This window comes from Mustela lutreola, chromosome 13, assembly GCF_030435805.1.
Source record: "Mustela lutreola isolate mMusLut2 chromosome 13, mMusLut2.pri, whole genome shotgun sequence".
In the NCBI taxonomy this organism is placed as follows: domain Eukaryota; kingdom Metazoa; phylum Chordata; class Mammalia; order Carnivora; family Mustelidae; genus Mustela; species Mustela lutreola.
The window spans coordinates 69,846,759-69,872,717 of record NC_081302.1 but is presented as its reverse complement, the minus strand read 5'-3'; the positions used below and the strand labels follow the sequence as shown (position 1 = coordinate 69,872,717).

At 32.9% G+C, this 25,959-nt stretch overlaps 1 protein-coding gene across 6 annotated transcripts in view; it reads left to right on the top strand.

Annotated features, from left to right (window-relative positions):
• Nucleotides 1-25,959, top strand: part of NBEA (neurobeachin) — a 685,682-nt gene that overhangs the window by 86,503 nt on the left and 573,220 nt on the right. For all 6 annotated transcript variants that reach the window (XM_059144025.1, XM_059144024.1, XM_059144021.1 and 3 more), the window contains exons 3-8: nt 3,246-3,346; nt 3,587-3,682; nt 9,612-9,733; nt 12,110-12,236; nt 19,777-19,896; nt 22,572-22,718. In XM_059144025.1, the coding sequence (XP_059000008.1) occupies nt 3,246-3,346; nt 3,587-3,682; nt 9,612-9,733; nt 12,110-12,236; nt 19,777-19,896; nt 22,572-22,718 (713 nt within the window). The remainder of the gene's footprint in view (nt 1-3,245; nt 3,347-3,586; nt 3,683-9,611; nt 9,734-12,109; nt 12,237-19,776; nt 19,897-22,571; nt 22,719-25,959) is intronic.

The following is a 25,959-nucleotide window of genomic DNA, read 5'->3' as shown; positions in this document are numbered from 1 at the left end:
TATATTAAGGGAAAACTTGAAGAATGGAAAATACCTTTTTCTTTATCAGACAAGCATAATTCTGATTTTGCTTTTCCAGGTTTTAGAAAATCTCATTACATGGAATAAATAACCACGAAATCTAACAGAAAAATAAACAGTACCTTTTAACATAGTACTTAGTTAAATTTTACATAATTAAAATTTTACAATATGTATTACAATTCTGTATATGTGCACTTTACCAACTTCAAGCTCCATGCTTTTCAGTTTTGCATATATGGAACTATGACAGGAGGAACTAATGTCCTTAGGATAAGCATGTTGAATTTTTGGAAAGTATCTCTATTTTACTTTGATATTCTTTAGAGAAACTTTTGTATTAAACAGATATAGAATATAGCATGAAATTTGCCTGGATAAGATAAAAATACTAATTTTCGTCCTTGTTATGTGTTACTTCAAATATGAAGTCTATGATTATTCATTGCCAATCCTTTATCTCCCTGCAAGTTCATTCTCCTTTATTGTTAGATGCACTTCAATAGAAATGTTTTGAAAGATATGGTCTCAGAGTAACATTATTCCCAGAAAATAAGCTTAGTGTTTAAAATGTTCATTCTTTTAAGCCATGAATCTTCAGCATATGTCTCTTCTGATATAAAAGAGTTTTCATAATTTTAAAAGTGCTAATATGATTCCTCACAATCTCGTATCTGATTCTTAACAAGTAGTTCAGATACTGGAGAATCCTCCATCATATTTTGATTTATGCATAATTAATTTTAATATTAGTAGAACAAAACATTAAGAAGTAATGGAGTGAAGAATTAGTTAAAGAGGAATGTCTCTTAAACAATATTTAAACATTTTTGTTTTTCTTATAGACTATATTAAAATAATTTCTGTTACTTTCAAGGTGGTATCTATCTCTAGAGTGATTTAGCATTCTCTATATTGGTTATTAATGGTTAACTTGATGAAAAATGAAGTTCAAACTTAAAACCTTTTAATGATGATATGTACCATCTGTAAACCATTCTGTAAATTCTAGCATTGTTTAACAGGAATTTATTTGCATAAGCTTTTATGTTTGGTGCTTACATGTTGTATAGAATATCATGTGATCTCTGAGTCCTCATATCAGGGTTTAATCCCTGAAGTTTTTTGTTTGCCTGTTTGTTTTTTGAAATAAAGTGGCTACCACTTTATAAAGTGCACTTTAGAAAATGAGCCACAATTACATACATGGTAATTTACTGGTACATAATTCATGAGCTTTGAGATATAAGATGATAGTAAGCTTGATTAGTACTGCAAAAGTTCGTATGTTCATGTTTTCTATTATATAAAGCTTCTTAATTCTCTTATCTTTGCTTTTCAATAATAATACTGGTAACACAAACTTTCACTTTTTGTTATTTTATCATTGAATAAATGCCAAATAAATACCTCTACCTTACTTTTCAGTAGAGAAAATAAAATTTATATAACCATAGTAATGCAGTACCAAAAACCATGACTAAGTTTTCACTCTTGATATTTATACCATGTCACGTTCAAAGAGGTACTTATAGGCTTTACTAGAAGGTAGTAAATATCTGTATATACTAAATTGATAAGAGAATTTCATAGCTGAGTATTTTTTCTTCTTTAAAAATTTTGTTCAGAAAAAAAACACCTGTTATAAAAAAAATTAAACTGAGCTACTTGTTACGTTATATATACAATAAGTAAGAAATTTAATAACTGTGTAATTAAATATGAATTTAATAGACTACTTTTTGTGACCCACATATAAGTTGGGATAATGTTTTAGAAAAAGAAGTATAATTTTTTAGGAAAGTATTTGTAGGTAAATGTTAAGATATCTATGAATTTGCCATTGCAGCTAATTGCCTGAAACTGCTTCTTACTAACTTAGGGCTTTAAGGTGCTTGATCTCTATGTAGATTTTTTTCTTAAAAAATCTTCTGACTGATATGTAGTAACTATAAACTTTTTTACTGAATGGTGAAACACTTTATTTCATTAAAAGATCTCTCAAAAATGGCATATCAAAAGTGACAGTTTAATCATAGGGATTGCTTACTTATTGTGGCATTAACCAAGATTATTCAATTATTTATTGATGAAAATAACCATTTGAAATTTCTATTTTGAAATGGGTACATAATAAATACTTTAAACTTTCAAATTCCAGGTATTAATTTGTGATACTAATCAGTAACTAATTATTTAAGCTTATCCTAACTCACTTTTTAAATTAATTAATGATATGTTATTTAGAATATATATATTTAGAATATATATATGTGTATTGATTATAATACTTTATATAGTATTTCTAATCCTTAGGAAGAGCTTTAGAGTAAGAAAATGAAGTATAAATATTCAGATATTTAGTTTATTACAAAGAATGATTGATAGAAGTACTACTCACAATGTCTAGATGAGAAAGAAATCAAGGACAATAGATTAAATGTATAATTTTCTTATTATCTGGTGAGCTGGTGTGTCTCTTATATGCACATAAACCCATGAGCAGAATGGATACCACTAGTAATGTGTTTAAGTGGTACTTTGATTTAGAGACTAGTCTCTGGAGCCATACAGCCTAGGCTTTAATCCTGACCCAGCCACTTAGTAGAGTGTGTTCTTGGAAAAGGTGATTAGGTTATTTATGTCTCACTTTCCCCATTTTAGGAAGTGGCTAATAATAGTACTTATTCATAGGCCTGTTACAAAGATTTGTGTACTTAATAACTGTAAACTACTTGGAATAATGCCAGGCAAGGAATTGTTAATGGGGCAAGGAATATTTCAAGAATATATTTTATTAAGAATAGATAAATCTAAAATAAAATATGGTCGACTCTCACTTTTTTTATTGAAAACAACTAATTTACAACGTTAAATCATTGTACCTTTGTGTATTTTTGCTTTCCTTTCCCTGCATATAGCAGGTGTGTGTGTGTGTATGTGTGTGTGTATTGTGGGAATTTATAAAATCTATTTTATATATTTTCTAATGAAACAATTGTAATGGTAAATCTGATGGGGAGAAAATCCTAAAATTCGAATACAGTGTGTTTGGCTATCTGAGGACCTAAAAATTGTTAATTAGAATGATTATTCATGAGGACGTTTAGATAAATATGTTTGTAGAAATGAGAATTGATAACTTTTGTCTTTCAAAAAGTGTATTACCTTGACAGATGGCAGCTCATGACTAGAGTTCAGAATAACTTTATTTTCCTTTGAAGATCTTCTAGTTGATATGTTGGGGGTTCTTGCCAGCTACAGCATCACTGTCAAGGAGTTGAAGCTTTTGTTCAGCATGCTTCGAGGAGAAAGTGGAATCTGGGTAAGCTGTGGTCAGAGGGAAAAGTACTCTGTATTAGTGCATTAATACTTAATGCTCAACAATTTGTCTCTAGAGAGCTATAAACTTGAATTTGTAATGGAAATTGTTCTCCTTAAAGAGTTTAGTAAATGATGTAAAATTAATTTCTCTCTAGTTAGAAAACAGTCTAGTGTCTAACATGATATATTAGGTATTTTTGCCTAATTTGTACAGTGACATTTCTTTTTCTTGTTTCTTTAGCCAAGACATGCAGTAAAATTATTATCAGTTCTTAATCAGATGCCACAAAGACATGGTCCTGATACTTTTTTCAATTTCCCTGGTTGTAGTGCTGCGGTGAGTTTTAAATACATGTGTTTATTTTTAATTTAGTTCTGTTAAGATATAATTCACATAAAATTCACTCATCTAAAAGTACAATTTGATGAGCTTTAAAGTTTATAATTATAATCACAGTCATGATTTTGAACAATTACATCACTTTCTGAGGTTCCCTTGTGTGTCTTTGACCAGTCCCTTCTCCAGCTTCTGTTCTTTGCAACTTCCAATTTATTTTGTGCTTTTATGATTTTGCCTTTTCTAGAATTTCAAATAAATCTTACAGTATGTAATTTTTTCTGTCAGCCTTCTTTCACTTACTGTAATGCTCTTGAGGTTGCCCATGTTATAGCTTCCAAGTAGTTTATTCTGTTCCTTTTTATTCTGAGTTGGTTACATTTTATGGATGTGCCACAGTTTATCCATTCACTAGTTTATCCAACTCACTACTTGAGTTTTCAGTTTTTGGCTATTTTAAATAAAACTGCTATGCTCATTTGAACATAGATCTTCTGTGGGCATATTTTCTCATCTCTTAAGTTAAAAACACAAGTGAAATTGCCTCAAAAAATTAAAGATAGAGCTATCCTATGACCCAGCAATTGCACCTCTGGGTATTTACCCCAAAGACACAGATGTCGTGAAAAGAAGGGCCATATGCACCCCAATGTTCATAGCAGGAATTGTCCACCATAGCCAAAATGTGGAAAAAACAAGGTGCCCTTCAACAGATGAATGAATAAAGAAGACGTGGTCCATATACACAATGGAATATTACTCAGCCATCAGAAAGGATGAATACCCAACTTTTGCATCAAGATGGATGGGACTGGAGGAGATTATGCTAAGTGAAATAAGTCAAACAGGGAAAGTCAATTATCATATGGTTTCACTTATTTGTGAAACATAAGGACTAGCATGGAGGACATTAGGAGATGGGAAAAATGAAGGGGAAGAATCTGGAGTGCGAGATAAACCATGAGAGACTATGGACTCCAGGAACAGAGTTTTAGAATGGGTGAGCCTGGTGATGGGTATTAAGGAGGAGACAGATTGCATGGAGCACTGGGTGTTATATACAAACAATGAATCATGGAACATGACATCAAAAACTAATAATATATTGTGTGGTGACTAACATAACACAATAAAAATAAAACAAAATGAAACAAAGCAAAATTGCTGGGTTTTATGCTAAGTGTTTGCTTCATTTCATGAAAAAGGGCAGATTGCTTTCCATAGTGGAAAATTTTGCATTCTCATCAATAGTGTATGAGAATCCCAGTTGATCTGCATCCTGGACAATGTCCATCTTTTTAATGTGAGGCATTTAAATGGTTATGTAATGGTGTATCATTGTAGTTATAATTTTTATATTGCCCTAATGACTGATGCTATTGAGCATTTTTTCATGTTTATTAGTTGTTTTTACATCTTTTGTGATATTTGTGTTCAAATCTTTGTTCAGATAAAAAAGTTGGTTGTTTTATTATTTTAAGTGTTCATTATGTATTTGGTATATAACTTAATTTGTCAGATGGATAATTATCAAATATCTTTGCCCAGTCTGGCTTTTCTCTTACTTTCTTAACAGTATTTCCTTTTTTAAAAAGATTTTATTTATTTATTTGATAGACAGAGATTACAGGTAGTCAGAGAGGCAGGCAGGGAGAGAGGAGGAAGCAGGCTCCCTGCTGAGCAGAGAGCCCGACTTGGGGCTCGATCCCAGGACCCTGAGACCATGACCTGAGCCGAAGGCAGAGGCTTTAACCCACTCAGCCACCGAGGCACCCCTCTTAACAGTATTTCTTAAAGCAAATAGATTTTATTTTATTTTATTTTATTTTTTAAAATTTATTTTTATTTATTTGTCAGAGAGAGAGAGAGAGTGAGCACAGGCAGAGTGGCAGGCAGAGGCAGAGGGAGAAGCAGGCTCTCCGCTGAGCACAGAGCCCCATGTGGGACTCGATCCTGGGACGCCGGGATCATGACCTGAGCTGAAGGCAGCCAGCCACTTAACCAACTGAGCCACCCAGGTGTCCCGAAGCAAATAGATTTTAATTTTGGTGAAGTTCAGTTAAACTTTTTTAAATGGCATATGCTTTTGTAATCCAAGAAATTAGTATAAACCAAGGTCATGACCTTTTTTTCTTGTGCTTTCTACCAAGAGTTCTTTTGTTTTAGCTCTTATATTTAGGTCTGTGATTCTCTTCATGTGAACTTTTAAAATATGATATGACAGAAGGTTGAAGGTTAAAGTTTTGTTTGTTTTGCATAAGAATATTGAATTGTTTTCTTGACCATTTGTTAAAGAGAGAGTCCTTTGACATTGGATTACCTTGGCACCTTTCTTGAAAATTATCTGGCTAGGGGGTATGTGGATTTGTTCCTGAACTCTGGTTCCTTTGTCTTCTGTTTCTGCTTTTATGCCAATATCAGATTGTCTTTATTTTTGTAGCTGTATAGTAAGTGGTTCTTGAAATCAGGTTGTGTGAATACTCCAAATCTGGTCTTTATTTTAAAATAACTTTGGCTATTCTAGATAGCATTTTAATACATGTGAATAGACTTGTCAACTTTTGTAAAATGCTTACCGTGATTTAGATTTTATGATGTTAAATCTATAGAACAATTTGGAGAGATTATTGAGTCTTCTAGTTCATGAACATAGTATATCTCTACCTTTATTTGTTTTCTATGATTTTTCAGTGTTTTGCAGTTTTTAGCGTTAAGTTTTAAATATCTTCTGTTTCTCTTCCTATGTACGGGGAGGTTTTTTTTTTTTTTAATTTTTATTTTTTATAAACATATATTTTTATCCCCAGGGGTACAGGTCTGTGAATCACCAGGTTTACACACTTCACAGCACTCATCAAAGCACATACCCTCCCCAATGTCCATAATCCTACCCCCTTCTCCCAAAACCCCTCCCCCCAGCAACCCTCAGTTTGTTCTGTGAGATTAAGAGTCACTTATGGTTTGTCTCCCTCCCAATCCCATCTTGTTTCATTTATTCTTCTCCTACCCACTTAAGCCCAGCGGGGAGGTTTTTTAATCATCAATGTGTTGATACTAGTGTTGAATTCTGTCCAATGCTTTTTCTGATTTTATTGAAGTGAACATATGGATTTTCTTCTTAATCTTTAATAATATAGTGAGTTACAATGATTGATATTTCAGTGTTAAACCAACCTTTGTGTTCCTGGGATCAAAACTAGTTGGTTGCTATGTTTTAATATTTTTGTCCAACACTGGATTTGATTTGCTAATGTAATGCTAAGAAATTTCGCAATTATTTTTATGAGTGATTTGGGGGTGTAGTTTTCTACTATAATATCTTTTTCTGGTTTGGTGTTAGAGTAATTCCTCATATGATGAGTTTGGAATTATTTCTTTCCTTCTATTAAAGAATTTATGTAGATTTGATATTACTTATTCTTAAATGTATGCTAGAATTCACTATTGTAGCTGTTTGGGCCTGGAGTTTTCTTTGTGGGAAGGTTTTAAACTATGAACTTAATTTCTTTAATAGACATAGGGAGGTTTTCTATTTTCTTTTGAGTGAGCTTTGGTAGTTTGTGTCTTCCAAGTAATTTTTCCAGTTAATCTGAGTTGTTGACTTTATTGGTATAAGTTTATCATCATATCCTTCTTATCCTTTTAATGTCTGTAGAATATTTAGTGATGCCTCCTCCTTCATTCTTTTTTTTTTTTTAAAGATTTTATTTATTTATTTGATAGACAGAAATCACAAGTAGACAGAGAGGTAGGCAGGGAGAGAGAAGAGAAAGCAGGCTCCCTACTGAGCAAAGAGCCCAGTGTGGGGCTCAATCCCAGGACCCTGGGATCATGACCTGAGCTGAAGGCAGAGGCTTTAAACCACTGAGCCACCCAGCTGCCCAACTCCTCGAGGCTTCATTCTTGACACTGGATTTTTTTTTATTGATTAATTTAGCTGGAAGTTTATCCATTTTGTTGTTCTTTTCAAAGAATTCACATTCTCAGTCTACTTGATTTCATCGTTTTCATCTAACATTGTAGCATTGTAGAGAGTATGTCTAACTTTTGACTAGAAAACTGGTTTTGATTTCAGAATCCTCTACTTCATTACTGTGGAGGACTAGTGCCTTAATGTTTCTTGGCTTACCTTCATGTAAAATGTTAGTACTTTCTCATGGAAGAGTGTTAATGTGAGCCTGTAATGAAATAATACACTTTTTCCATATTTAAGTACTATATAAGTTGTACAGATCATGTAAATATTTCTTGCTCTTCGGTTATTAGTGCATAAGTATCCTTGTAGTCTCTCAGTTCATCAACCATTCCCTTAGCTTTTTTTTCCTTAATATTTTGTTACTAACCCTTTTTTTTAGGTTATATTTTTCCATTATAACAAAATTGTGAAACAAAAATGGGAAAATTAAAAATTTTGAAACAAAAATAATAAAGTTAAAAATCTCTTTCCAGATGAAAGTTAATAATTTTACATATCAGATTGTTAGAGTGGAGCACATATCAAATGTACATTGTGCTGCTTAGCAGGGAAAACAGTGTCACTGTCCCTAAGAAGGTATCAGTTTTCTCAGATTTATGTAATAGTTCTATTTGCATACATACATATATTTTGATATATGTTATAAAAGTGTTCTTGATCTGACATCTAGTAGATAGCAGTTTAAGGAGTGAGAAGAGCCAATTGTTTTAATAGAAATATTAATCAAGTTACTGTCTTACTGATAGAATCAACAAAACTAGCTAAAACAATGTTTAAACTGTTTTAATAAATGATTTGAATTTCTTCAATAGGGTTGCACGTCATCCTGTTTTTATATATTTGATCCATTTACCAGAAGTCTGTGAATATTTTCTATCAGTATGTAATGCATTTTACACATACATGCATGCACACACACACAGAGAATTTTACTTATATGTTTCTAGGGGTGTATGGTTGAGTTATTTTCATTCAGGGAATTTTGATGGACTTAGACTATCTACTCCATCTTTCTTGGTTTTCCCTGTATCACTCATTTTCATGAAGGGTATTATCAACTAGAAATATAGTCTATGTAGTAAAGGAAGCAAAGAAGGAACTAGAACTTTTACAACTCTTATTTCATTTGGGTCATAAAAGCTATGTATAAGATAAATGATATTATTGCTATTAAATTTGTTGTGGAAAGAGCCTCAGCAGTGTTACATGGTTCAGGGTCATAAAGCAGAGTCACAACCTGAATTAAAATTTGCTTGACCTTAAATCCAGTGTTTTGTTTTGTTTTTTAGCAATGGATTGGCTTATTTCCAGGTGTGTTATCTTTGGTACTGAACTACTGAAAAATTCAGATAGGAGCTGACTTTAAAATCCTTACCATTACAGTGTTTTTGCTAATTTACTTCTGGATGAGCATGATACTGGAAGTCCACAGTGAAACTGAGACAAATGCTATTCTAGAGCCTCTCAAGTGTGTGTTTTGTACCAGTTGTAGCAAGATCAACAAAAATTAGTATTATTTCATTATCACTTAAGATTATATTTTTCTTTTGTAAGACTTTTTTTTTTTTCTGTTGTAATTTGGTTCACTAGTGTTTGCAACTTTAGGTGATTTGGGGCTCTTTCAGTCCTACTATGGAGGTAATAACAAATGATCTGTTGGACTGCCTGTCTTTTTCTTAGTGGAAGAGTGGTAGGTCTAAAAAACTTGAAGGGCAGCTTGACTCAAATTCTTTCCTCTATCTCTTAGGTTAGTGCAATCTTTAAGTTCTGATTTAGGGTTTAGTGGACTGGATGTTGAAACTGGTGACACAAAAAGTGTATTGGTTGGGGATAAGTCCATGATTTTCTGATATTTATACCTTCCTTGTTTTTTGATCTGTAAAGGCTATGTTTGGCCTTGGTTACTATCACATTTTCTTAAGCTGATACTTTTCTTTTTTCATTGCCTTGTAGGCAATTGCATTGCCTCCTATTGCAAAGTGGCCTTATCAGAATGGCTTCACCCTAAATACTTGGTTTCGTATGGATCCATTAAATAACATTAATGTTGATAAGGATAAACCTTATCTTTATTGGTAAGTAATGTATTTAATTTTCATACTTTCATCTTAAGTATTTCAGTTTTGTAAATATGTAACAGTTTCAAGGCAACATATCAAATAGAATGTATATGTGTTTGTGTGTGTGTGTGTATATATATATATATTAAAAAAATATATAAAAATATATATATTTGTATATGTTAAAACTATAAAGACATATGTCAGTTTATTCATTTTTTGCTATTGGTTTTAGGCAACCTGTGTCACTATTTTTTTCCTTTATTTTTAATTAATTAATTAATTATTTTTTAATTTTTAATTTTTTATAAACATATATTTTTATCCCCAGGGGTACATGTCTGTGAATCGCCAGGTTTACACACTTCACAGCACTCACCAAAGCACATACCCTCCCCAATGGCCATAACCCTACCCCCCTTCTCCCAACCCCCCTCCCCCTCAGCAACTTTCAGTTTGTTTTGTGAGATTAAGAGTCACTTATGGTTTGTCTCCCTCCCAATCTCATCTTGTTTCATTGATTTTTCTCCTACCCACTTAAGCCCCCATGTTGCATCACCACATATGATAGTTGTCTTTCTCTGCTTGACTTATTTCGCTAAGCATGATACGCTCTAGTTTCATCCACGTTGTCGCAAATGGCAAAATTTCATTTCTTTTGATGGCTGCATAGTATTCCATTGTGTATATATACCACATCTTCTTGATCCATTCATCTGTTGATGGACATCTCGGTTCTTTCCATAGTTTGGCTATTGTGGACATTGCTGCTATAAACATTTGGGTGCACGTGCCCCTTCGGATAACTACGTTTGTATCTTTAGGGTAAATACCCAGTAGTGCAATTGCTGGGTCATAGGATAGCTCTATTTTCAACTTCTTGAGGAACCTCCATGCTGTTTTCTAGAGTAGTTGCACCAGCTTGCATTCCCACCAACAGTGTAGGAGCGTTCCCCTTTCCCTGCATCCTCGCCAGCATCTGTCATTTCCTGACTTGTTGATTATTTTATTTATTTTTATTTATTTATTTTTCATTATTTTTTTCTAATGGTAACATTAGAAAAGCCTCTTTTTCCAGTCCACATCAGTATAGATTAGTAAGGGGATTGTTAGTGGACAAGCAAGTCCCCAACCCAGGGGAGGAAAAAATAAACCGAACTCCTTCTAGATTTCATTACTTTGCCTTTTTACTTTCTTTGTTCTATGAACATAATTAAGATATGCTTTAAAAATATTAGTGATAACTACAGTGCAAGAAAATAACAAATAATAAAAGTAATTATTTGATAGATAACTAACAGAATAGGTTGATAAACCCAGATAGGTTGACCTGTAAGGACCAAGAGCTTGATCGTTTTAGTTTACCAATAATGCACAGTAATGAGAACATCAAACTTTCATTGACTGCCTTAGCATACACTAGGCCTTGTAAATGTTTACATGTATTACCTCATTTAATGTTTGCAATGCTTTGAAATAAGACTGCCTGGGATTAAGTCTTCACTACATATTGATCCTGTGCTTTGGTGCCTTCAACTGTAAAGTGAAGATAACAGTAGTACCTGTCACATCAGATTTAATGAGAGAATTATTAAGCGCTTTTGAACATTGATTGCTTCAGAAATGTGAGTGCAGAAAAATTTGAGCTATTAACAGATCATAAGCTCTGTTATAAAAGATTATGTAAGGATAGTAGAGAGAGGGAGTTCTAAACAAACGTCTGAACTTCCAAACATAAATGGGTTGAATTTCAGAATGGTCATTTTGGCAGATCATACATATATTTTAATAATACCATTATTTTGCAGAGCATTTACAATTTTTATAATACTGTGCTTAAATTCACAGCTAGGAGGAGTGCTCCCTTAGAAGAAAATAACTGTATTTCATAGATATGTTCTCTTTCTTAAATGTACTCCTTTATTTGATTACCTACATCATTTATCAAACTTGGCTCTAACTTTTTTTTTTTTGTAATTTTTAAGCTATTTTAAAAGATAAAATAGAATTGGAATTAAGTTGTTTTAAAAAGAGTAGCTGTGTAAATGGTGTCTGTATTTGCTAATTTCAGGGGTCCTGGAAGGTAAATGAAGTCTACTTGGTAGGCTTTCATTGGCCATTAATCTGTTTTTATGTATTTGTGATATTTTACCTTGAAATTTCACAAGGTTTTTGATCTGTAGTCTTATTTTCTCAATTTAAAGTTCTTCTTTAGTTGTTCTAAACCTTTTATGGTTTAATCTTTCTTTGGTACATGTAATACTCTTTTACTCTATGGGGAAATGAGTTTCATTTTTATAATAGTGTTTTATATTTTATTTATTTAATAATTTTTAGAAATATAGTTCTTTGTATCAGAGGATATTATACTATTCTCAGTTTTCTTTACAGCTTTCGTACTAGCAAAGGAGTTGGTTACTCTGCTCACTTCGTTGGCAACTGTCTAATAGTCACATCACTGAAGTCTAAAGGAAAAGGTTTTCAGCACTGTGTGAAATATGATTTTCAACCACGTAAGGTAGGTATAAGTAAATGTTTCTATTGAGAATGACACAATTCACCATTTCCCCATCTTAAAATTCACCTTTTATGACTTCTGTAATATTCTCTTTCATTGGTTTTTCTTATGACTCATAGTGCTTTTCTCTTCTCCTTGTCTGCATTTTCTTTTTATTTTTATGTCTAACTATTCACATAAAAAGTCTCTTGACCTCTCACAGTATCTGTCTCACTTACTTGCTCGCTGGGATCTATTCTATGGCATTCTTATAGTAAATACTTACTGCGTACTTACTGAGTTCCAGACATTGTTGTAGGCACTAGAAAGAAGACAGTGAACAAAACAGATAACATTCCTGCTTTTGTGGAGGATATAATTTTTTGAAAATTTTTCTTCAGTTTCATGATAAGCTTTCCACTATTACTCTTACCTCCAAGCTCTGTTCTTATATCTTACAGCTCTGTTATATCTTATAGCTCTGTTCTTATATCTACCAAAGATACTGCCATGTAAATGTCTTTCTGGCCCCTCATTTATTTACAGAAAATGTAACACTGAATTCAGTATATTCTTAAGTCCCCTGTTTTGATTAAGCTGCTTAATCAAAGCTAAAGACTACCATCTTCATGATAGTGGGGACTTGAATCGTCTTTGTTCTTCACCCCCTTTTTGATCATGGTATCAGTGCAACTTTCCACTTCTTTACTGTGTATCTCTGTAATATATGTCTTTAAGAAAATTCCTTAGTTGTTGCTTAAATTCTTCATATTGTTCTCTCCTTATCTTGGATCCTTTGTCTCTTCCTCTCCCAAACTATTTGTATAGTAATATCTGATTTATGGTCATGATCATATTATTCCACTGCTCAAACCAGTCATTTGCTTCTCACTAACTATAGAATAACTTCACATTCTTAGTCTAGTCCTTCCTGATTTGGATTTTTAGCTTTTTACTTATCCTCTTTACTCTGTCAAAACTGAACTACTCTACGTGTTTCAGTTTTTATCTTTTCCTTTTCAAATGTTCAGTCTCTGGTGTGAGAACATTTACGTGTCTCCTCATTTATGGCTATTGGTCTTCAAATCCCACCTTATTGATAGGTTCCATTCCATATAACACCATTTCTGTGGAATCTTTCCTTGATTTCCTTGCTTTCCAATATAATCTCTCTCATTGCATATTATTTCAGTATTTCTTATAGCAATTATTTCTCTTAAATCTTTATTATTCATATGTGCATTATTTAGTAACTGTTGAAACTAAGCTATGTGTTAGATTCATCTTTGTATTCCTTCATAAACTTGCCACAGAATTCTGATCTTGGTGGATTGCTAATAATATATGTTGGATAAGTGCATAAAATATGCTTTAACAACCAAAGAGAACCCTTTGTTTCCTGAAGGAGTAGGTTCTGTTTATCTGGACAGCTAATTTCTGTTGAGCAGTTTATTTTCTAGTGGTGTAAAATAAATGAGGTGTTACTGTTGATAAAGTGAGAAAGGAGGCCTGGGTGTTGTTGTGGTCATTGCTCTTTCTGGGGCAGTATGCCAAGGACCTTTTCCATGTGGCAGGAGTAAGAAAGGTAGTCATGGCAATAAAGGCCAAGTAATGTGGTTGTTACTATGTGATACATTTTTAAAATCGAAAGTTCACCAGCCTTTCTTGTTGTTCTAGCACAGTAATGTACACTGCAAAAACTAAGTTAATTATTGGATTTATAGAGAATTAGAGTATTATCCATGAGCATTAAGAGAGATTTTATGCTTTTTGACAAGGTGTTTTATACAGGTTTAATGGAAAATATAGTCACTTAGAATCCTAACTACTGACACATTCTTATATCTTTATTTAGATCCTAAAATTTTGGTACATAATTTTGTATATGTCATATATAATAATTTATGGAATATATAAATTTGCTGTATGTTATATAGAAATAATACAGTGTCTTTTCAATTTTCAGCATGTTTATGAAAACAGTATTAAAGAGTTTTAACAATTACATTATTAATTCAAAGTTTATTCAAAGGCAAACTTATATATGAACTTTGTTATTTAATGATAGTTTTGAGGAATTATGTATGAAGAGCATTTGCAGAAATTTTGCTTTAATTATCGTTCTATCTTCTTCTTCTTCTTCCTTTGCTTTTCTCCCCCTCAATATTCTCTTGTCCCTCTTTTGCCTCTAATTCCTCTTGTTCATCCTTTTCATCTTCCCCTAAGTTTCCCCTTCTTTTTCCCTTTTCCCTCCTCCTCCTTTTTCTTGTTCTTCTTCCCTCTTCCTCTGACTTCACTTGATTTAGATATTAGAACCAGTTTTTAGACTGGAGATTCAGACTTCACAGTGGTTTTTAAATGTGTACATATCATGCACTATGGATTTATAGATATTTAGCTCTTTCAAAAGGTCAGGTGTTAAACCTCTAGATTTGGTAATACAGAGAGATTTTTCTTGAGGGAGTTTTAGTTAATTCTGGTAGTCCTGAATCGTGTTTCCTGAGATTGAAGGTTGCAGTGATTTCTGCTTCTTCAGTAATGCTGACTTCAAGGAGGGAGTGTTGCTCTACAGCTAATGTTTTGGCCCATTAAATATACCTTTGCCTAATATCTAGTAGAATATGGATCTTCAGAGACCAGGTTGAAATGCACTTTTAAAAGCCTACTCTGAACATAAAAAATAACAAGAGAAAATGCAGAGAAATGTGTAACTGTGTAACTAGATTTATGAGATATAATTTGCTATTACCTGGGGTTTTTCTAGAGAAATGTTCCATTTTTTATGTGTGTGTGTGTGTGTGTGTGTATAAAATATTTTAATGGACTCCATCTGTGTGTAAGAGTAACTAACCATTTGAAAGTTCTCAATCTTAAAAAAAAAGGACAGAAATAATAGGAGTTCCTATTTCCACATGTTTAAGGCCAGTTACCCCTTCCAGGTTAAAGGGTCTTTTGGATATATGACAGTGAGATTGTCTACCTTCTTTAGGGCACACTCTACATTTTACCCATGGGAATATTTATCCACAGGAACAACCATAACAGAGATCATGAGCCCACATATAGCAAAGGGATGCCATTTCTTTTTCTTTCTTTTCGTTTGTTTTCTTGTTTGCTTATGATCCCATGTGTGTTTTGCCATGTATTGATGAAATTATGATTTAGGATGGGGTTTTCAAATACACATTTAAAAATTTTACCTGAGTCTAATAAAAATATTTGCTTTATGTTTAAGCAATAGTAATAGCTATTTTTATTAAAGAATATCAGTGTAACAATCATTCATTAATATATACTTGGAAAATAGCTTAAAAAGCAATGATTCAAAATAAATTTTTATATTAGATCGGAGGTTCTTTTTTCCTTGATACAAATCACAGTTAGTTCCTATAACTTCAGTTGTCCCTCCATCAGAAATTCTGACTTACTAGATTTGAGATGACACCCAGGAGGGTTTGCCAAATGTGCCAAACTATTTTGAATTTCCTCAGGAATTTGTAATAAATACAGCTTCTTAGAATTAGAATTTTCGTATTAGGAATATGTTTTTAACAAATGCTCTAGGTGATTTTTTTTTCATTAGATAAGTTTAGATAACAGTGGTTTGAAGAGTATAAATAAGGAAAGTTAGGGTGAAGTTAAGAACCAAATAAAATTGTCATTAACCAATAAAAGCAATTTAACCCATTTGTTCTCTCTGTTTTTGTTTCTATGCTATTTCCTTATGAGAGATACATTCCCATTTGTAGCAGCTCTATATACATTGATTCCAAGGAGTCTTGGCCGGTGCAAGGCCATAGAGTGATAGAGGTTTTGAAAAACCTGTTAAGATTCTCAGAAACCTTGAAAACCGTAGTATTTTATTTTATTGTTTCATTATTCAAGATAAATACATTCTTTTTTTTCCTTATTTTTCCAGAAGATGCCCTAGCTAAATTGTTATCGTTTAATAAGGTATTTAACTGACCTTTCAAAAAGAAATGTTTATATTAAAACTTTCGCTTCCTTACCTGTACCACTTACAGATGTTTGACCTTGTTTTAATACCTATGTGTTAGCTACTGTTGGTATTTGTATAATTATCATGTTATATTTTCCTGTGAATTCTTTTTTTTTTTTTTAAATTTTATTTATTTATTTGACAGATAGAGATCATGAGTAGGCAGAGAGGCAGGCAGAGAGAGGAAGGGAAGCAGGATCCCTGCCGAGCAGAGCCCGATGTGGGGCTGGATCCTAGGACCCCGGGATCATGACCTGAGCCGAAGGCAGAGGCTTTAACCCACTGAGCCACTCAGGCACCCCTTTCCTGTGAATTCTTATTACAGGTTTTTTTCTTGTTCTTCTTTTATAGATCTATTTTTGAGTCTTAATTAAATGCAGACCTTAGTAGATGTACATACTATCATATGATACACAGTTTCCAGCTTTCCTCCCATTTCTTTAAAAACTAGTCAAAACTATCAAGTCAAAGGTTGAGCTCTTTGGAATTGAAAAAGCATTTGTCTATTATATATAAAGGATATATTGATATACCAAGAAAAGAGAACAGAAAAGTTAATTTTCCTGAAACTACATTGATCTTCACTGAGATTAGTTCATTCACTCAACTCTGCATTCATTTATTCATTCATCAGTTTTATCAAATATCAGTGTTATGACCAAAAGCAAACTCTGTTATTCCATATCTTGTTATCTGGCTAATTAAGTGGCTAACTGTATTATCTCAAGTTAATGGTACCGCAACCAAATTAAGTAAAAAATTGGAAACTATCTTACATTTGCCTTTTTTGTATCAGCACTTTCAGTCAGTTCTGTTAATTAGTCCCTATCCCCCTTCTTTTAATTACAAATACCTTTATCTTAATTTAGGCTTTTATAGTTTTCTTACCTGAACCTTTGCAATAGTTTTCAGCTTTATCTTTAACCACATTTTCCTAACTAACCCACTCACTCACTATAGCTGGTTATTTCCTAAATTGTGAAGATGATCATTTCACTTTCCTGCTTAAAATTCCTAGTGGTACCACATTATGCAGAAACAAAGTCCAATTACTAAAGGTGTCTACACTTCTCTTTACAAGCTGACCTTTGTTATTGCAGCTAAATCTAAACACGGAGAAAAATTTTGTCAGGACTCTGTGTTATAATGTGAAGTATTAGGCTTCTTCTGCTTGGAATGTTTCCCTCCTTTTTCCGCAACAGTTTGTATTCATCCTTTAAGCTATATCTTAAGTTTCAGTTTACTCTTTTAGTGACTTCTTTGTTAGCCTTCCTTCTCCATTTGTCTTGTCTTTGCCCTATGCCTTCAGTTAGTCATTACTTCTTTTGCTCCAAATCTGTGTTTTAGATATTTGTGATGGTTTTATAGTTGTTTTTATGTTTGTTTTTCTGGTGAAACCTCCTTAAGGGTTTATATGTTATCTTCGTATGCCCACAATCTGGGTGATACTTGGCATGAAACAGATGCTCAGTAAATTTTTTAAATGAGGGAATGACCCTGAGGAGTAAATAGTGTTAATTCCAGCAGAAAAAAATCTCATTTGGGGACATAGTGCATTAAAAAATGAATATATATTTAGTTAATGCTATCTTATTTATATGGGTACTAAATATGTATTAAGAACTGTCCCTTATAATTTTCATATGTTGTCTATTATGTGTAATATTCACAGTCATTCCATAAAGCAGGCATTATTATTCCTCCTTTTTTAGACATGGAAGTTTTTTCAGAGAGGCTAAATAATTTGCCAGAAGCCATAGAGCTGGTAACCTGGGAACTCAGTTTATATCTGTATGAATTTGCAGTTTGTATTTTCCAGCCCAGTACACTAAATTATCTGGTACACGGGAAAAAGAGCTCAATAAATATTTATTCAATAAGTACTTTTCTATATTAGGTATCTCAGTAACTATAATAATACACCTAGTATTATTTATCTTAAACTTGTCTTTGGATAGCAGGAAGTCTTCTTCTATTTAAAGACATTTTTTAATGTGTATTCTGCTTAGAAATTTGAAATTTCTAAAAATTTTACTCCAAAATATAAAGATTATATTTCCTGTGTTACCTAGATGGCATTCTGATGGAAAATTTTCAAACTCAGTGAGGGTAACATAGGTACATTTGATTTCTGACACATGTAAACTGTAAGATTTTTCTTAAATTTATTTAAAGCTTCATTTTCATGGCTTTTGCCTGATAATTTCATAGTATTTAGAAATACAAGTTGTTAAATGACTGACTTTAAAGATTTTCTTCTGCTTTTAGTCAGGACAAACATATATATTGGTTTCTGATCCAGTGAAGGTTCAGTTTGCGATAATTGGAGTTAAGGATTACCTAAAATGAAAACAACTTTTAAAAAGGCCCATGTTTTAGGGGTTCAGCAGTTTGACCTGACATTTTGTTTCTATAATTGAGGAACAGTGTTGTTTGTGTTATTGTCTCCCATGACGTTTGAGTGCACAATTTTTATTTTCTAAATCAAAATGAAAGAAATTGAATTTTGTTCAAAGTTTTTCAGACACCTTGAAATAACTAATATTTTAGTGGTTGGGAATTATTACTATAGGTTTATGTTTTTGAAAATATGCTATATGAAATAATTGAATAGTATTTCTAAGAAATTTGGGAAATAAAGTGTGTATTATATATTTTTAATTTGGGGGAGGAAACTAAATCTAATTTTCCCTCCTTAACCACTGAAGGCATACTTGTTCAAGTATCTGTAAATTTTTGAATTTTTTTTAATATTTTAGAAAAATATTGCTGTATTCTCAGCCTTAGAGTAAGGGTTGGAGCCACAAATTGTTACAGAACTTAAACCATTCTGTATCAAAGTATACACGTAAAATGCTTTTGGTTGAACTTAGGAGCTATAAAGTTAGAACTTAATATAAACTCATTCCTAGATTCTTAATGCATAGTCGCACATTATCAGGTTAAAAATATATAATTATACTTGGACCTAATAAATCTAAATTGTGGAATTGAAATTACCTAAATTTCATTATAAATGTTAAAATGTTGTTCCTCTGACAGGTCTTTCCTGACCATACAATCCAAAGTAGAATCCCAGGTTATTCTTTCTCAGTTTACAGTGGTTTTGTTTTTCCCCCTTTGTAGAGTTAATTGTTCATCATTTTATATATCTTTATATATCTAATCTGTGTCTCTTTCATTATACCATGAATTTCAGGAGAGTTGGACCTATGCTCTGTCTGGCCAAACTTGGGCATTTGTGGTGCCTGGCAGAATATACATGTTATTAAATGAATGAACACAAATATATTGTATTTCCATAATATTTGGATCTTAGTATAATGGAAGGAGTATCATTCCAGAGTTCAAGGTGTTCTAGGTCTGTCTTCATCACAGATTTATTCTTTATGAGTCACTTCTTCCATCTGCAAAATGAGAAATAAGGGGGAACTTTAAATAGTAAGGTGTAATTATTATTATATCAAGCATTTTTTGTATTGCGTATGAATGTTATGATTGCTTTTTTAGACAATAACTAAACATGACATATTAAGGTCTTTAAAATTTTTTTTATTTAAGTGGTACATGATCAGCATTGTCCACATTTATAATCGATGGAGGAACAGTGAAATTCGGTGTTATGTTAATGGGCAGCTGGTATCCTATGGTGATATGGCTTGGCATGTTAACACAAATGATGTAAGTTTTTTGTTTTTTGTTTTTAATCTGTGCTTTAATGTTTTACAGTGTGTGATCTGTCATTGTTCATAACATGAATTGTATAAAAAATAATTTGGAAGGAACTTAATAGTTATACTTTGAAAGTTATTTTCTTTTAAGTGAATTTTTAGATCTTTAATATAATTAAGTTGCTAAAATAGACAATTAGTGGTTAAAAAAAAATAAAATTGCTCAATAAATTAAGTATTAGGTCAAAAACATCTATGCAGTATTCTATTCTTTCCAAAATTTCAGTCAGTTAAAAACTGGGTCTTGTACCTTATTTGGATGTGATAAGAAGATTCTAATTACAAAATGAATAAATATAACATTTAGTCAGTATGATATATGCTGTGGAAAAAATTTTAGTGGGACTAGGTATAGAAATTATAGGTGTAGGGAAGTGGGAAGCCAGATGGTATGAGATGATTTTAGAAGAGTTGAGGGAGCAAGTCATGTGAATATTGAGGAGAAATATCCCATTTGCTGGAAGCAGTGAGTGCAGTCTTTGAGACAGAGCTGAGAAGTTAATTGAAGAAAAAAGCAATCACTTTGTCTAGAACAGAGGGAGGAATGGACAGAATAATGTTTAAGAGATAAGGCTAGGTAGACAGCAGGGAGTGAAATCATGCAGGGCCTTATGTGCAGACACAATACCTGGATTTTCCCATCTTACCCAACATTAAAAATCTTTGGAAGGTTTTGAGCAGATGAGTGATGTAATGCTGGTGCATATGTTAAAAATATCAGTCAGGCTGCAGTATTGAGAATATTCTGAAGGAAAAAAAAATGACAGAAGTAGGGAGATCAATTAAGTGATTTATTTTGTAAATAACAAACAATACTAGTTTTGACTTGCCTGTTAACAGTGAGGGAGGTAACACAGTTGGATTCCGGATAGAGAATATCTAGAGTTAAAACCTCAAGAGCTCTGTTCTCGGCTTTCCCCTGTCATTATCCTGGCCTGTTAGAACCAAAGGAAAATATGTTTTCTAGTGCCAAAAGTATTCGAAACCCAATAATATACGAGCATTCCAGCATGCCTGGTTTTACAAAAACTTATATCTTTTTAACAAAATTCACTTCTTAGTATTGTCTGTATCTCTCCAGACTTTAATTTACTCAAGAGCAGGGTCTCTTGTTCTCTCTGGTTTTCTTCCACATAATACTGTATGCACAGTCCATTGCTTTTGCCCTAAGTCAAGAGTACCCCCGAAGACCATATCTGAACCTTGACCTGTTTTTGCATGACCTAAGAATCTTTGTGGGGTTTTTTTTTTTTTCATTTTTAGAGGTTTTTCTTTTTCTTTTTCTTTCTTTTTTTTTTTTTTAAATATTGAGACAAACAAAAATCAAAAAAGATTATATGGTAGAAACCACATGTGGCTTGAAAAGTTTAAAATATTTACTGTCTATTCATTTATAGAACAAGTTTGCTCTTTCTGCCCCAGAAACTCATAGTGGGGCCAGAAACAGTCAATTTTTGAGAATGATTTTGCAGAGTTAGAATACATAGATGCAATTCTACTTCATATCTGCCTTCCAAAGGGGAGACTTTTTAATTATAGAGTGGAAGAAACCCAAGAGATTTTGACGACTTTCACTAACTCTACAGTTATATTTAAAAAGGAAGGAAGGAAGGAAGGAAAGAATGAAGGAGGGAGAAAGGAAGGGAGGGAAAGAAAGAAAAGAAAAAAAAGACTTAGATTTTTAAATTATTTGCAGTGGTGTACCAAGAAATGGAGAGGTCTGGGCAATAACACGTATGTGCACATAACATTATGCAACAAATTCTTCAGTTCCTATAGTTTTAATTACAGATTGGGTATCTGTTGATGAGTTTCTGTCTTCATAGTTCATTCACAGATATTTTGTCATTTTATTGAGGCGCCAAAGGAAAACCGTATATATTTAATGTCTTGCTTACTAGTGCTAAGGAGTGTAATATCCTGTGAGGATGGGGGAAGGAAACCAGGGCCTAATATTTGGTGAGATTTTAAGAAGCAGAGATGGGAAGGGTCTTCATAAATGTGGCTTCTTAAGGTCTTGAACTCTTCCGATGGAGAGCACCATACCACGTGCTTTAGGTGGCAAATTTTGGTGATCAATATTGATTTGATTCTGCATAATGCCTACTCATGGGAGAGAGGGAAGTGATTTTTGTTGTGTCCTTGACTTAGTGTGGAGAGATAGAGGAATATATATCCCTGGGGGAGACATTAGTTTCAAAAATTAGGGCTTATGTGTTTATGGTTAACATATGGAATAGTCATTCTCTGATTTAGATGAATCTCTCTCTATATGGACAATTGTTAAATGATTAGAGTTTTAAAATTAGTTTTACTTTTGTAAATAAAATTATAAGCCCTTTTGCCTTTAAGATAACATTTCTATAGTGGTTAAGTGATTATTGAATAGATGATTTGTTTTGTTTTGCTTTTGTATAGATATAAAATATTTAACTGATACACTTTTTCTGAAAGTCTTTAGCTGGTCTTTATTCCTTCAATACTCCATAAAGTCTTAAGTGATGCTTTCTTCTGTTGTTATTGTTATATTTTAAGGTATTCATGACAGTGAAGGCAGTTGTCTTTAAATATTTTATCATTACAAAATAATACATTGATTTTTTCTTGTGACTTTTTAAAAAATAGAGCTATGACAAGTGCTTTCTCGGATCTTCAGAAACTGCTGATGCAAATAGGGTGTTCTGTGGTCAACTCGGTGCCGTGTATGTATTCAGTGAAGCGCTCAACCCTGCACAGATATTTGCAATTCATCAGTTAGGACCTGGATATAAGGTAGTAATAAGTATCTTGTTATAAATTCTGTGGAAAGTTTTATGTGAACTCTATGTGAAATGTGATACTATATAATATATAGCAATAATCTTCCTTCAAGGTGGTTTCAGAGTTATCTCTGCTGTTTGGAACTCAGCTGTTATTACAGGCTTCATTTTGTTTCCAAGGTGCTTTTTCTCTTTTTCACTATTTTCATGAAGTTTTAAAATTCTTTTTATGTTTTTTATTTTTTTTTTAATTTTTTTAAAAAGATTTTATTTATTTATTTGACAGAGAGAGATCACAAGTAGGCAGAGAGAGAGGGGAGGAAGCAGGCTCCCTGCCAAGCAGAGAGCCCGATGCGGGACTCGATCCCAGGACCCTGAGATCATGACCTAAGCTGAAGGCAGCAGCTTAACCCACTGAGCCACCCAGGCACCCCGAAGTTTTAAAATTCTTCAGAATATTTTCTAATATTAAAGCCATGGCTTTTGTTAACATAATTCTGAAATATGCTTTTATATTTTATAAAAGCATATTGCTTAATGTGGAACTTAAAATCTCAAATTTTGAAATATAGATGAACACATGAAATGACCATTATTGTTCAAATTAGAGATAATTTGGAAAGAATAAAGATTTAAGAAGAAAATGGTGTAAAATTACATGTGACTGAAATTAATTCAGTTTTAGTGTTTACTTTTGCTCGTCCTTTACAATAGGTGGAGAAGGTCAGTATAGTAGTGAGTATCTGAGTTTTGCAAAATCAATTATTTAATATGATTTATCATATTCTTCCTGTTTTTTAACTTTCAAAGCGAAGACTGAATTAGGCAAGATACTGCATTCACATATATAAATTAGTTTTTAATGTACAGTATACCTGTAATAATAAGAAACAAGAGTTTTATTTAAATTACATTAGAAGCTGTGACATCCCAAACATTTAGGAGCTGAGAGAAAATTATGGGGTGTAAGTCAAAGTATTTATAAGCTTATGTCTTGCATGGAAGAGCTGTTTTCTTAAAAACAGTGTTCAAATAATCAGTATGAAGACTATATTATGAAAACAGGGGTACAAAAATAAGTCTGTTCCCAGTATATATAAAATAATCAGAATAATATTAAATGACAATAATGCTGTTATTTTTGTGTCAACGTGAAAATATTTGCTACGATCTATTTTCCATATCATTAATTTTACTATCCCTAGAAACGACTTTGTGCTTATAAAGCACTTTTTATTCTGTCATTCCTTTAGTTTCGTTTGGGTCATGGTTCTGCCATGTGTTGGCTTTGCATGGGAATGTTTCTGTAATTCAGATTTTTATGAGACTGACACGCTATCTACTGCACTAACGAGGCACTTTGTAATTCAGATTTTTAGATTAATGTACTTTCTTTTTTTTTTTTTTTTTTTAAGATTATTTATTTATTTATTTGACACAGAGAGAGAGAGAGAGATCACAAGTAGATGGAGAGGCAGGCAGAGAGAGAGAGAGAGAGAGAAGCAGGCTCCCTGCTGAGCAGAGAGCCCTATGTGGTACTCGATCCCAGGACCCTGAGACCATGACCTGAGCCGAAGGCAGCGGCTTTAACCCACTGAGCCACCCAGGCACCCGATTAGTGTACTTTCTGCCTCCTTTTGTTATACTTTGGCTTGGCTTAAAATATTTGAAGTGGTTTTTTTCAAGTACTGCCAGAATGATATTAAGTGAATCAAATCAATGATGCATAATTAAGAAAGTTTTGTAAGCTTTGTAAGCTATAAATCCAATATGATGATTATAGTGAAATTTTAGAAATGATGGGAGCTTCCTGGCAGGAAAAAGGAAAAGGACTAAATATAAACAAGTTATGTAATTCTCTTATTTGGAAAGGAGCAAACATTGTCTTGAACCACTTTTCAGACTTAGTAATTTGTAACATGGCCCTTTTTCATCATAGTCTTTTACAACAGAAGTGGAAATGAGTAGTAACCCTGTGTCACTATGTTCTGTATACAAATAGTCAAGTGGTAGAGAATGTATTCCAAGCATCCTAATAACATAGACAATAGAGTACCTATATCAAATTAGGACTTTCAAAAGAAAGTACCTTGAAATTTTGGGCATTGCATGAAAAAGTATTTCATTAAGCTTTGAAATTTCCCAACCTATGGGTATAGCCCACTGAACCCTTTGGTTTGGTTTGGTTTGGTTGGTTTTTAAAGATTTATTTATTTTAGGGGCACCTGGGTGGCTCAGTGGGTTAAAGCTTCTGCCTTCGGCTCAGGTCATGACTCCCAGAGTTCTGGGATCGAGCCCCATATCGGGCTCTTTGCTCGGCAGGGAGCCTGCTTCCCTCTGTCTCTCTGCCTACTTGTGATCTCTATCTTTCAAATAAATAAATAAAATCTTAAAAAAAAAAAAAAAGGTTTATTTATTTAGGGGGGGTTTGGAGAGAGGCAGAGGGAGAGAGAGTCCCGGGCCAAGACCTTGCTGAGCATAGAGCCCATGGGGCTTAATCTCACAACTCTGAGATCACGACCTGAATCGAAACCAAGAGTTGATGCTCATCTGACTCTGCAACCTACGTGCCCCCTGAGCCCCATGTTATTAATGGAAATAGACTGTATAAATCCATGGGTGTATATGTATTTTCTCAATTTGTAAATACTAAAGTAGAATTACAATCAGGAAAAGCATCTATAAAAATTTTTGAAATTGAAGTTTTCTAGAAATTCAGAGAATGAAAGGAAAGAGGAGAGGATACAAATGAAGATCAGATTGTGTTATGACAAAGAGAAAGCTGAAGTGGTTCACACATAATGATCTCAATTTTCTTGGGTAAAATAGGAGGCAAAGTCACTTCCTATGAGTTGAAGGGTAGAAAGTTGCAGTGGAATTTTTATGGTGTTTAGGATATAGTAATCAGTTGACATTTGGCTTAAATCACAAATGAAGCTAGAATTATTGTTATATAATAATGTATTTATATTCATTGATGCAGGTTATTTGGAGCTTCTAATAAGTATGATTGTCAGTTGGTATTCTCTGTGGTTCTGAGCTTAATGTCGATAGCATGTCAACATCGGGGCTCTGAGATAAAATAAATCCCCCCAAAATAATGTCCTCAAACTATACATACTGTACAGCCTGTCCCATGTAATTTTGACTTGTTGACCGTTGGAATATTAGGTAACTTTCTTTCTGTGAAATGTCTGGTTTTGAGCAATATAGCTTGCCAGTGAATATTTTGCACTTAGTTATTTTAGGTAAAC